The sequence below is a fragment of the Solanum pennellii genome, chromosome 10, assembly GCF_001406875.1.
Source record: "Solanum pennellii chromosome 10, SPENNV200".
Classification (NCBI taxonomy): domain Eukaryota; kingdom Viridiplantae; phylum Streptophyta; class Magnoliopsida; order Solanales; family Solanaceae; genus Solanum; species Solanum pennellii.
This window is the reverse complement of record NC_028646.1, coordinates 69,638,911-69,650,542: the sequence shown is the minus strand read 5'-3', so window position 1 is coordinate 69,650,542 and position 11,632 is coordinate 69,638,911. Positions and strand designations below refer to the sequence as shown.

The following is an 11,632-nucleotide window of genomic DNA, read 5'->3' as shown; positions in this document are numbered from 1 at the left end:
TTAGGCGACAGTCCTATTAGCTGGAAGTCCAAGAAACAAGAAACAATTTCACTCTCTTCAGCTGAAGCAGAGTACAGATCCTTGAGAAAGGTAGTAGGTGAATTAACCTGGTTGCAAAGGTTGTTTGAGGAGTTGAATATATATCAGACTGCACCATTTCCTGTGTTTTGTGATAGCCAAGCAGCCATACATATTGCTAAAAATCCTGTTTTTCATGAACGTACGAAACATATAGAAGTGGATTGCCATTTTGTGAGATCAAAACTCCAAGAAGGGCTTATTACATTGCATCATGTTGATACTACTGATCAGTTGGCAGATGTTCTTACAAAGGCACTTACTGGGATTAAACATTCTACACTTCTGGACAAATTGGTTTCGATCACCTCTGCTCCAATTTGAGGGGGGGTATTGAGGTTAAATTAGTCATTACACATAGCTGTTAGTGTAATTAGTGTAATTAATTAGTTGTCAAATTAGTTAGTTAGTTTAGTTTTCAGAAAGTTAGTCACAGTTTCTATTTTGGTTGTTATATAACCACTGCACACTTTTTCAGTTGAACAACTCAATGGAAATGGATCACACGTTTTCAATGCTTCTTCTTCTTCCTCTTTGATCAAGCCTTCATCCATGGAGGCTTTGTAGTTCTCTTCAATTTTACATATCTTTTTGCCCTTAATATTTTTATACAATCTCCAAATTACCCACATAACCCTAACATCTCTTTCTTCCATTTTTTCCTTTTCACGTTTGGCATAGCAACTTCAGCACTTTTATCCAAACACATAACTGATTATTTTAAAAATAAGTTTCAGCACTTTCAAAAGTACTTTCTTAAAGCTGCTTTTATTAAGCCCATCCAAACGGGCCCTTAATAGTTTGGTTAATTAGTTGTTGTAATTTTATTTTACTTTATTGAGAAAGTTAAATTTTCTACTTTATAACTTCTCCCCTATTTTCAAGACAATTGGCACTTATAGAACCAAGTTTTGTTAAAAATTCGATGATTAGAATTTTAATAATGTTCATTTAAAATTTCCTGAATAGTTGAATAAGTATATTCTCCATTGAACAGTAATTATCCACTCAATTGCAATTTATTTGTTTTATTCATTTTAATATATCTAAATAAATGAACCAACTTTTGATTTTGATTACTTTTAAATTTCAACATCCCACCTATAAATTTAAAATTATAAAGTCAAATATTTTTTTTATATCCAACAATAATTATTCACTATACTATTTTTTTATATTATTATTAAAGCTATGAAAAAATATAATTAGGGAGCATTAATTTTGAGAATAGAAAATTAGAGAGAACCAAAACTAGGGAGATTATGTGGGAATATCATTTTTAACAAAGGAAAGATTTTGTTGAGACGAGGCATCTTAAATGAGAATGCAAACAAAGTGGAGATTATGTTTCCGTATCCATTTCCTCTTAAACCAAATAAAGGAAAATTAAATTTAATTAAGTTAAATGATAAAATAGTAATATTACGCTATTATTTATTTATTTATTTATTCTTAAGGAGTATGTGAAATTAATAGTAAAAAATTAATAGTAAAAAATTATTTTGTTACATAGAAGATTATATTCTAATGGATGGGAACTTGGACCTTAAACAAGGTTCAACTTTCAATTTTTTTTTCCAAAAATAAATAAATAATAATTCCCATTTTCAGGTCAGAATAGTGAGAAAGGAAAAACGGAAGCATCTATAATTCAATAAAAACGAAAACTAGAATGCACCAAAATTGGAGATAATATTTCAATACTCAATTATGAATTCTTTTTGTATAACTCAACTTATTTAATTTATTTTTTCCATAAAATTTATTGAGATGAATCTTGGGCAACTTTCACATATAGCAAACAAAAAATTCATATTTGTATAATATAGCAAACTTTGCATAATTGCGCTCCATAGCAAACATAAAAACTGTATAAGTCGCTATACATATAAAAGTGTATAATTCGCTGGCCTAAATTGTATAATTCGCTGGCCTAAATTGTATAATTCGTTGGCCTATTTCGCTGCAATTGTATAATTTGCTTTGCATATAGTTGAATCGAATTAAAATGTATGTATATTGCATAATTATAAGTGTATAGCAAGAAGATATATGTTTTTCTCGCTTTATACAAAAACAGAAACACAATATATACACTTCTGTTGTATAAAGCTAGAGAAAATTGTATTTCACTGCAATTGTATAATTCACAATTGTATAATTCGTTGGCCTTTTTCTCTGCAATTTTTGAAGTAAAATGTTTGTAAATTGTATAATTAAGTGTATAACACGAAGATATACATTTTTGCATGTGTATATACAATTTTCTCTCGCTTTATACAAAACAGAAACAGAATTATACACTTCTATGTATAAAGCGAGAGAGGCGAGCGAGAATGGAGAGTGGCGAGCGAGATTCCTGGGAGAGAGACGCTGGCAAATTTTAGATAATGTTTGCTATGGAGCACAATTAAATCAAACCCTAGCTATTCCATTTAATTTAGGTTATTAGTTTGCTATTTTATACAATTTTCCCATGAATCTTTTATATAAAACAAAAAATTTAAAAGTCACTATGAGTTTTTGGATTTATTTGTGAATTGTGCGCACTAAAGCCATTTATTGATGTAAAAATACTCTCTCAATTCCAAAAACATAAGTGCTTTTTTTTAAAAAATTTTTTGGCACATTCTTGTAGAAATTAGTTATTGTGTAGATAAAAAAACATTTTTATTAATTTATATTTTAACTAAAGAAAAAATAATGATGTAATACTCTTGATTACGTAAAAATAAAGATAATTATATTTTTAGCACGTAGGATCAATTCATTTCAACAAGTGATTATGTATGTTGATGTTCAGGCCAATATGGGAAAGAAATGACTTTGAAGCTGATGCCCACAAACAGTTGGAAGTCCTTCGGTTGGCTAAAGAATTGGGAGCTGATTATGTTGAGTTGGACCTCAAGGTACTTTACTCTCTCAGTCTGATTTTATGCAGGTAGTTTAACTCAGCACAAAGTTAAAGAAAAAAATAAATACTTGTAAAAATTTGTGATTCAAAATAAATTATAAAAATTTGTGTGACTATAAAGTAAAATAGACATTTTCTAGTTTACTTGTTACTTAATAATACTTAATAAAAAATATTTCATTTTTTTTTAAAACTGACTAAAAGGAAAAGTAAGTCAAATATTATTTTAATGTCAGTGGTTGAGCATTAATATGAGTAAGAAACTGTCATTTTGTATGTAACTATGCCAACTTGTATTTTGTAGTATGTTTTGTCTTTCCAGATTAGATTCATAATGGTAGCAACTATCTTAACTGCCACATTTTCCTAATTTATTCTCATTGTATTGTTGTTCAGATAGCTAGTGAGTTTGCAAAAAATGAAAAGTCGAGTTGGAGTAGTGGTTGTAAACTAATTACATCATGCTTCGTGGACAATGTGACCTCAAAAGAAGACCTCAGCCAAGTTGTTGCATCCATGCAATCTACTGGGGCAGATATACTCAAAATTGTTACAAATGCAAATGACATTACAGAACTAGAGAAAACGTTTCACTTGCTTTCACATTGCCAGGTACTAATACTGCATATCAAGTTATGTAATACTAACATAACGTAAAAGATACAGAAACTGTCTGCTTATCCACACAGAATAAAAGAAAAAGTGTTTACTTATTGCCTACTCTGCAGGTGCCGCTTATCGCCTACTCTGTTGGGGAAAGAGGTCTCATAAGTCAGCTGTTGGGCCCAAAATTCGGTAGTGTCCTATTATATGGATCTCTTGATGGTAATGCAGTGCCTGGTCTTCCTTCTCTTGCCAGCCTTAGACAAGCCTACGGAGTTGATTTCATGGATAGTGATACTAAAGTTTTTGGGCTCATTTCTAAACCAGTGGGTCATAGTAAAGGACCTATTTTGCATAATCCAACGTTTAGACATGTGGGTTATAATGGAATTTATGTTCCAATGTTTGTGGATGATCTTAAGGAGTTCTTTAGGGTCTACTCAAGTCCCGACTTTGCTGGTTTCAGGTATGTCATTTGCACTGGTCATTAAGCTATCAGTTTCTAAGAAAATTACCACACTTATTGTTGAATTTTAGTTAAGAGATCTTGGATATAGAGTCCTTACGTGTTCCTACTATTATGAATTGTAGTGTTGGGATTCCATACAAGGAAGCAGTGGTGAGCTTTTGTGATGAAGTCGATCCATTGGCTGAGGTTTGTATGCGACTCTACTTTCAACTGTATCATTAATTCATTTATGGAATATGGAACAAAATGGTTGACGTATCGAGACTTTGATGTCCTGAAAAACATGTTTTGGGGCGAAGCACTATAGCGTAACTTATATGTCAGTAATGACACTTGAAAAAATTTAGCTGCAGCGAAGACTTGCATATTTTCTTGATTATGGACTCATGGTAAGAACAAATATTCTAGTTTGAGTTTAATCATTGAAGTCTCTTGAGGAATTATCAGAAATTTAAGTAATGTGAAAACAAAAGGACAAATGAATTTCCTTGTGTGTTCATTGTATATGAGCTGTCAGTAGTGTGCCCTCGATAACCTCCTATCTAAGGTCATGCCCTCAGTAAGTTGAATCTGCACCATATTACCTCTCCTCAATACTTCTTCGGTCTACCTCTCCTCAATACTTCTTCGGTCTACCTCTCCTCCTAAAACCGACCAAAGTTAACCTCTCACACATCCACATTGGGGCATCTGTGCGCCTTCTCTTCACATGTATGACCCACCTTAGCCTCGCCTTCCTCATCTTGTCTCTACCGGAGACACTCCCACCTTGTCTCACATATCCTCGTTTCTAATTCTCTCTCTCCTGGTTAGTGTTGTGAAAGGCGATCGCCTCGTCGCCAATGGCAAGAGGCGAGGCAAGGCGACCCTTCATCGCTTTTTAGCTTTGTGGTGAAACAATCTTAAAAAGGCGATGCCATAATGACAAAAGGCTAGAGCAAGAGGCGAGAAAGGCTAGAAAGGTGTCGCCTTTTTATTTTCTTAGAAAAAGGCGACCAATTTAGGGTTTTAAAAATTAAAAGGTAATTTTAGGATTTTCGACTAGAATCCTCCGGTGTCTTTTCCGGCGACTCCAAAGCCTAACCAATACATATTTCTTCTTCAGACTTGGTCACTTTTACCTTTGTTTTGACTTTTGTTCTTTTTTTTCTCTATCAAGTTCTAGGCTTTTTTTTAGTATGTACTATCTATTTTTAGTTTTTAAATTGAAAAAATTGCTAATATGTTATTGTTTGATATGCAATTAAATATTTTAATTTTTTGGCATTAAATGGTGCCGCACTTCAAGCGTTCCCCTCGCCCTGTGGCGAGGCAGACCCTTGTCGCCTTTTATCACCTTTCGCCGTCCAAAACATTGCTCCTGGTATGTCTACACATCTATCTCAGCATTCTCATATTTGCCATTTTAAACATCTGAACATAACTTAGTTGATCTAACCACCACTTAGTAGAACTTACCTTTAAGTCTTGGTGGAACCTTCTTATCATACAAGACTCCGGGTGGAACCCTCTATTTCATCTACCCTGCAACAGTACACTGTGTTACATCCTAATCAATTTTCCCATTACCTTGGATTGTAGACGCAAGATATTTGAAACTTCCTCTTTTGTAAATGGCCTAGGTATCGAGATTCACTTACAAACCAGCCTCATTGGTCATGTTACTAAACTTACGGTATAAGTACTTAATCTTAGTCCTGCTCATCCTGAACCCTTTAAACTCCAGAATTTGTCTCCAAACCTCTGGTCTAGTGTTAACTCCGTCATTAGTGTGGTCCCTTGGATATGTCGTGTTAATTCATCCATCACCAAGGCAAACAAAAATGGTCTAAGATCTGATCCTTGTTGCAAACCCATCACCACTAGGAAGTGGTCCTAGTCTCCTCCCACTCTCCGTACCCTCGTCTTGGCTTCATCTTACATGCCCTTAATCGTCCTAGTGTATGCGACATGTACACCTCTAGCCTCCAAGAATCAACGTAGAATCTTCCTCGGGACTTTGTCGTATGCCTTTTCTAGGTCGTGTGGTTCTTTTCTCCTTCGGCTATTATCATATAGTAGTACCTCCAACCTCTCACCAGGTCCTATGAAACTTAAGCCGTACTTAGAATCTTTCAAACAAAAAGTGAAACCAGAATCTCACAGCCAAACCATTATGTTGACAATTCGGTAATCAACAGCAAAATCAGTTCTAATAAGTCCCTCTACATTGTTTTTCTGTCTTCTGCTTCTAGTGTATGCTGCTCCTTCTTGATTCTTGTTTCTTGGTATCAGTTGGATTCAACATTACTATGTACTGATAGACTTTCAATAGATTAAGCTAAGCTAATGCCTCACATTGAAGATTTGTCAATAACAGGTAATGAACAGCTTATATGTAAATCTATTATCCGTCGGATTCTCTCCTTTGTATTGTCTTGTATCTAAGATCAAGAATATGTGCCGTCTCTAGGTTTAAAATTCTCATTCGGTCATTCCTACACTTGGCAATTCAGAGAAGGAATTAAAACTGACTTGCTAGTGTATTGCCTTATCAAAAGATATGTTGTATGATCACATTGAAACTTCCCATCTTCTTGATCTTATCTACCTCTACCACTATACGCCAGGGTGGTTCCCTGCTTCCATTCACCATCTTCTTCATCATTAGCGAGTCAGTTTCCAATATCAAGGGGTGCAACTCCTGTTATACTCAATATGTTAGGCCTTCCAGTATAGCTCTAGCTTCAGCCACCACATTTGTTGCATCTTTCAATTTCTTGGACTTGGCATATATCAAATTTTCTTGACTGTCCCTCAAATAGAAGCCAAGTGAACTAGGCCCAGGGTTACCTCTTGAAACTCCTTCAGTGTTGCATTTGTACCATCCTTCATGAGCACGCTGCCTGACTTCCATGCTACTGTTTTTGTATTTAAAATAGGTTTATATTCTTCCAAACATTTGATCATATCAGACCATAGATATGGGATGTTATGCAACCATGGATAGTTCACCTTTGCTAGATAGAATAAATTGTTATTGATCTGATGCACCACTCTGTTGAAGCTTACTCTTCCCCCATACTTTTGTTTCGTCTATTCCATTGTTCCCATGCTATCAATGTTAGTACAGCTTTAAAGAGAGGTTTAAGCTTAAGGAGAAGTCCACATTCCACCATGCCTTAATTACTTATGAATTTGAACCAGGTTCAAATGCAAACCTGCTTCAGATGTGAATACCTTCCATACTTCTTAAGCAAATGTACCTGTCCGAAACACCGTTGTGTCTGTCTACAACACCAACACCTAGATACGACTGCAATGCCCATTCTCCACAACTGATCATCTGTAGGGAGTTTGAATTCAAAAAATCTCCATAGGCACGTTTGATTTACATGTGCTTGAATGCAAGCTGGGAGGGAGCTTTGTTCCTGATAGAGAACCAGTTCCTTCATCATTGTTCTCAAGAAATTCGTGCTATAAATCTATAGCCATCTGTCTGAATGGATATTGGCCCTTATCTTCTGCAACTTCTCTTCATTCTCATCTTGTCTGAATCATTAACAACTGTAGAACCATATTGGTGCTAACTCTTCTTAATTTGTGCCCAGACCATCAGAGAACCAGGTTCTTTAGTTCTGATGCACCTCAGAACTTGTTTCTTCTATCATATACCTGCGACATTTCTTCATCTGATGGTCTTCTTATCTTCATCTTCTGGGAGTGGTTACTTCCTTTTATTTGCCCCAATCTCCCTCTTCATGGGATTTCAGTAGGAGGATATATTTTTCTTTTCTTTTTCATGTGTTAAGACCTCCACACATGGTCTCGCGTCAGCCTAACTTGGATCTGATGGTCTTCTTATCTTCATCTCTGGATCACTCCTTTGCTCAAGATATTGCATGTTTCTTCCGATTGCCCCGAATCTGGCTGTGCACTTATCTTGCAAGTGTCCATTTTTTCCACAATGAGTGCCTAGACGATTGTGTGGGACAGAGACATACATACTTTTGCAGGATTGTCTGTCCGGAGTCTTTGTTCTTTTGTATCCATATCTTTATTTATCTTATATGTTAAGAATTGGGTTCTTGTACTTCATTCTTCCTTGTACATAAGTTGTCAATCATCAAAACACTATATGATCCTGAATGCAAATTCAGAGATCAAGGAGACTCCTGACAGTTCAAAAATATGTTTATCACAGTTTCGACTAGCTTAGGGTTTGCATTAGAAGGAACCGGCTAGAGAGATTTTTTTGACACTTTTTTCCAGGATTTCTCTCTCAAGAAATTTTTTTGATATTAATGAGATACATCAAGTTTCTGCTTTCTCAACCTAATATAATTTACCTTTGTGATGTTCCATTAGTCCATAGGGGCTGTAAATACTATCATACGGAGGCCTTGCGATGGGAAGTTAATTGGTTACAACACAGATTGTGAGGCTTCTATAACAGCCATCGAGGATGCTTTGAAAGGTATAACACCATTTTGTTCAGTGTGTTGTGTTTTAGGTAGTCACTTATCTAATTAAAGGTTAACTGGTGCATCTTCATAGCAAATGGAGAAGCTTTACTTCCTTGTTCACTCGCTAGGAAAATGTTTGTGTTGGTGGGTGCTGGAGGTGCAGGAAGAGCTCTTGCATTCGGAGCCAAGAGCAGGGGAGCTCGAATTGTGATTTTTGACATTGATTTTGATAGAGCAAAAGCTCTTGCTGCCGCAGTTAGTGGTGAAGCTCTGCCATTTGAAAAATTAGCTTCTTTTCAGCCAGAGAAAGGTGCAATCCTTGCGAATGCAACACCTATAGGAATGCATCCAAATAAAGATAGGATACCTGTGCCTGAGGTATCTCAAACACTTCAACTCCGCTTTATACTATCACTCACAAACAAAAAAATAAGTAAGTTGATGGTTATTTGTAGGGAAGCTTAAAGGATTATGTAGTGGTGTTTGATGCTGTATATACACCACGAAGGACTACTCTACTGGAAGATGCGGAGGCTGCTGGAGCACTCATTGTAAGTGGAGTTGAAATGTTTCTTAGACAGGCTATAGGACAGTTCAACCTTTTCACAGGAAGTAAAGGTAATGCCTTTACATATTGCATTATTCACAGCCATTTGCTGTCAAATGAATTGAGAATTGAGCTTCTTTCCATCAAATGTACAACTACTAACTTATATTTTATGTTTGCAGCACCAGAAGAATTCATGCGTGACATCGTTATGTCAAAATTCTAATCATCAACAATTTCAATTAAATTTGTGAAACGCCAACAAGGCTGGCAAAAATTGCATATTTTTTATTCATGACACAAAATCTTATTAGTATTTTCTTGGATAGCAAAAACTATTGTTGTAATTCAACAATTTGTGCAAATTTGATTCATTTTAAATAAACCATCTTAATTTTTATTTCTGCAAGTTATTGCTATGTTTCGCTGATTATATATCAAAGAAATAGAATAAAAGGGAAAGGATCATTATTTACCTATCTACTATGTAGTGAAAAGAAGTTCAAAAATTGATCTCTGTTATATTATGTCCTTGTTCTTAATATCATAAAAATATCTCAAATTTGTTTTATCTTCATTAAACTCATCCATATCAGTCAAAACAACATTTTAATTTATTACACTGTCCCTCCTTCTTTAACCACTACCAAAATCAACATAAACCATCTACACATCTTCCATTTTTAACTTGTAAAATAAATGTTAAAAAATTAATTTACTTTTTCAATAACAAGAATTGTTAAATCATTTAATGCGTTATTAAGTAAGTCACGTGATTTTAAAAAGAAATTTAATAACTTTGATTTAATAAAATAAAGGGATAATTTCATAGACCTCACTTCAGGTTTCTCTCTATAACACTCACCCATGTAATTTACGATATTACGTCTATCTCCCTTATTTTCATTTTCTTGTAATCATTCTTTAAACCTATATAAAATAAATATATATTAATTTAGATTTGACAATTTTACAATTCTATGTATGTATTAATTTCTTCATATTAGTAAATATTATATAAAACAAAACTCATTTAACAAATGCTTAAAAAAATAAAAAATCACAAATACATTAATACTATATATATATATATGTGTGTGTGTGTGTGTGTGTGTGTGTGTTTATTTTAAATAGGTTTAAAAAATGGTTACACGACAATGAAAATAAGGGAGGTAGACATAATATCGTAAACCACAGGGGAGGTGAATGTTTAAAACGAAACCTGGATGGAGGTCTTTGAAATTATTCCAAACAAATAAATCATGCGTTAAATTAGAGCCCTATACCTTTGGACTATCTAGTTAAAATATAAATGATAGGAAAACCATAGTGTTAAAAGATGAAATTACATCCTATTTAGAGCATTATACCTTTGGACTATCTAGTTAAAACATAAACATAAAAGAGCCTAAAATATCCTTGAAGTATTGAAAATGGTACAAAATTACCCTTCATCCACTTAGTGGCTCAAAAATGTCCTTCTCATCCACCTATTGGCTCCAAAATACCCTTGTCATCCACCTTTGGGTTCAAAATTGACCACTTATTTAATTGTTCTAATATTAAACTCCTTAAATATTTTTAAAATACTTGGAGTTCAACTATTGATTATAATTTAATTTATTAATATAATTTATAAACCAACTCACTACTCACTCATTACTAACCAAAACCCATCCAATTAATAATTCAATTATAATATCAAAATCGCCATAAACACTACTAAAACACGATGAAATTATAGATTCCTGAAAATGACATCCAAAATTATTTGAGTCCGAATCGAAACTCCAATTAGATTTAGGTTGAACCACTTATTTAGGAGGAGACTTTCAATAGGATTCTGTTAGAAGATTGAATTAGAAATTTATGATTAAAGGTAAAGAAGTAATACATCCCGAATTAATTCATGCACTTTTTAAAATATAATTTTATAAATATTTATGCTTTGTTTTAAAACCTTTAATATATTATTTTAAAAAAAAAGTTACATATGAAGTAACATCACATAAATGAGACGTAAGAATAATTAAGATAAACGTAGTCAGACTTTTAAGTTTATCGGTAATTTTTATTTAGACACTTGAATGTATGATGATTTACTTCTATAGATATTTTCGCATCAAATTTTTAAAAAAGCTCAATTGGCAGTAGCTTTTCTGTTGTTGTATTAATAATGTGACGGGTTTATTAATTTGGAGGAGTTTAATTAGTAATGGGTGGGTAGTGGATTGATTTATAAATTATACTAAAAAGTTAAATTATAACAAATAGTTGAGCGCCACGTATTTAAAAAAATATTTAAATAGTTTAAATATAAAACCGTTAAATAAGTGGTCAATTTTGAACCAAAAGGTGGATGACAGGGGTATTTTGGACCCAATAGGTGGGTGTGAAGGGTATTTTGGAGTCAATAGGTGGATCGAGGATAATTTTGTACCATTTTCAATACTATGAGGGTATTTTAGGTCCTTTTCCGAAAAATAAATTATAGGAAGAGTGTAAATATTATTTTTCCAAATGTTCCTCATTTTGCATGCATATGACACCTTTGGAAAAAAGTTTATTTGAACTTT

General features: G+C 33.7%; 1 protein-coding gene across 1 annotated transcript in view; it reads left to right on the top strand.

Annotated features, from left to right (window-relative positions):
- LOC107031885 (bifunctional 3-dehydroquinate dehydratase/shikimate dehydrogenase, chloroplastic-like) overlaps nucleotides 1–9,456 on the top strand; it is a 17,926-nt gene extending 8,470 nt beyond the window's left edge. The window contains exons 2-9 of the mRNA XM_015233376.2: nucleotides 2,882–2,987; nucleotides 3,389–3,604; nucleotides 3,721–4,061; nucleotides 4,187–4,250; nucleotides 8,412–8,520; nucleotides 8,601–8,887; nucleotides 8,965–9,127; nucleotides 9,239–9,456. Coding sequence (XP_015088862.1) covers nucleotides 2,882–2,987; nucleotides 3,389–3,604; nucleotides 3,721–4,061; nucleotides 4,187–4,250; nucleotides 8,412–8,520; nucleotides 8,601–8,887; nucleotides 8,965–9,127; nucleotides 9,239–9,282 — 1,330 coding nt within the window. The 3' untranslated portion in view covers nucleotides 9,283–9,456. The remainder of the gene's footprint in view (nucleotides 1–2,881; nucleotides 2,988–3,388; nucleotides 3,605–3,720; nucleotides 4,062–4,186; nucleotides 4,251–8,411; nucleotides 8,521–8,600; nucleotides 8,888–8,964; nucleotides 9,128–9,238) is intronic.
- The last annotated feature ends 2,176 nt before the right edge of the window (nucleotides 9,457–11,632 follow it).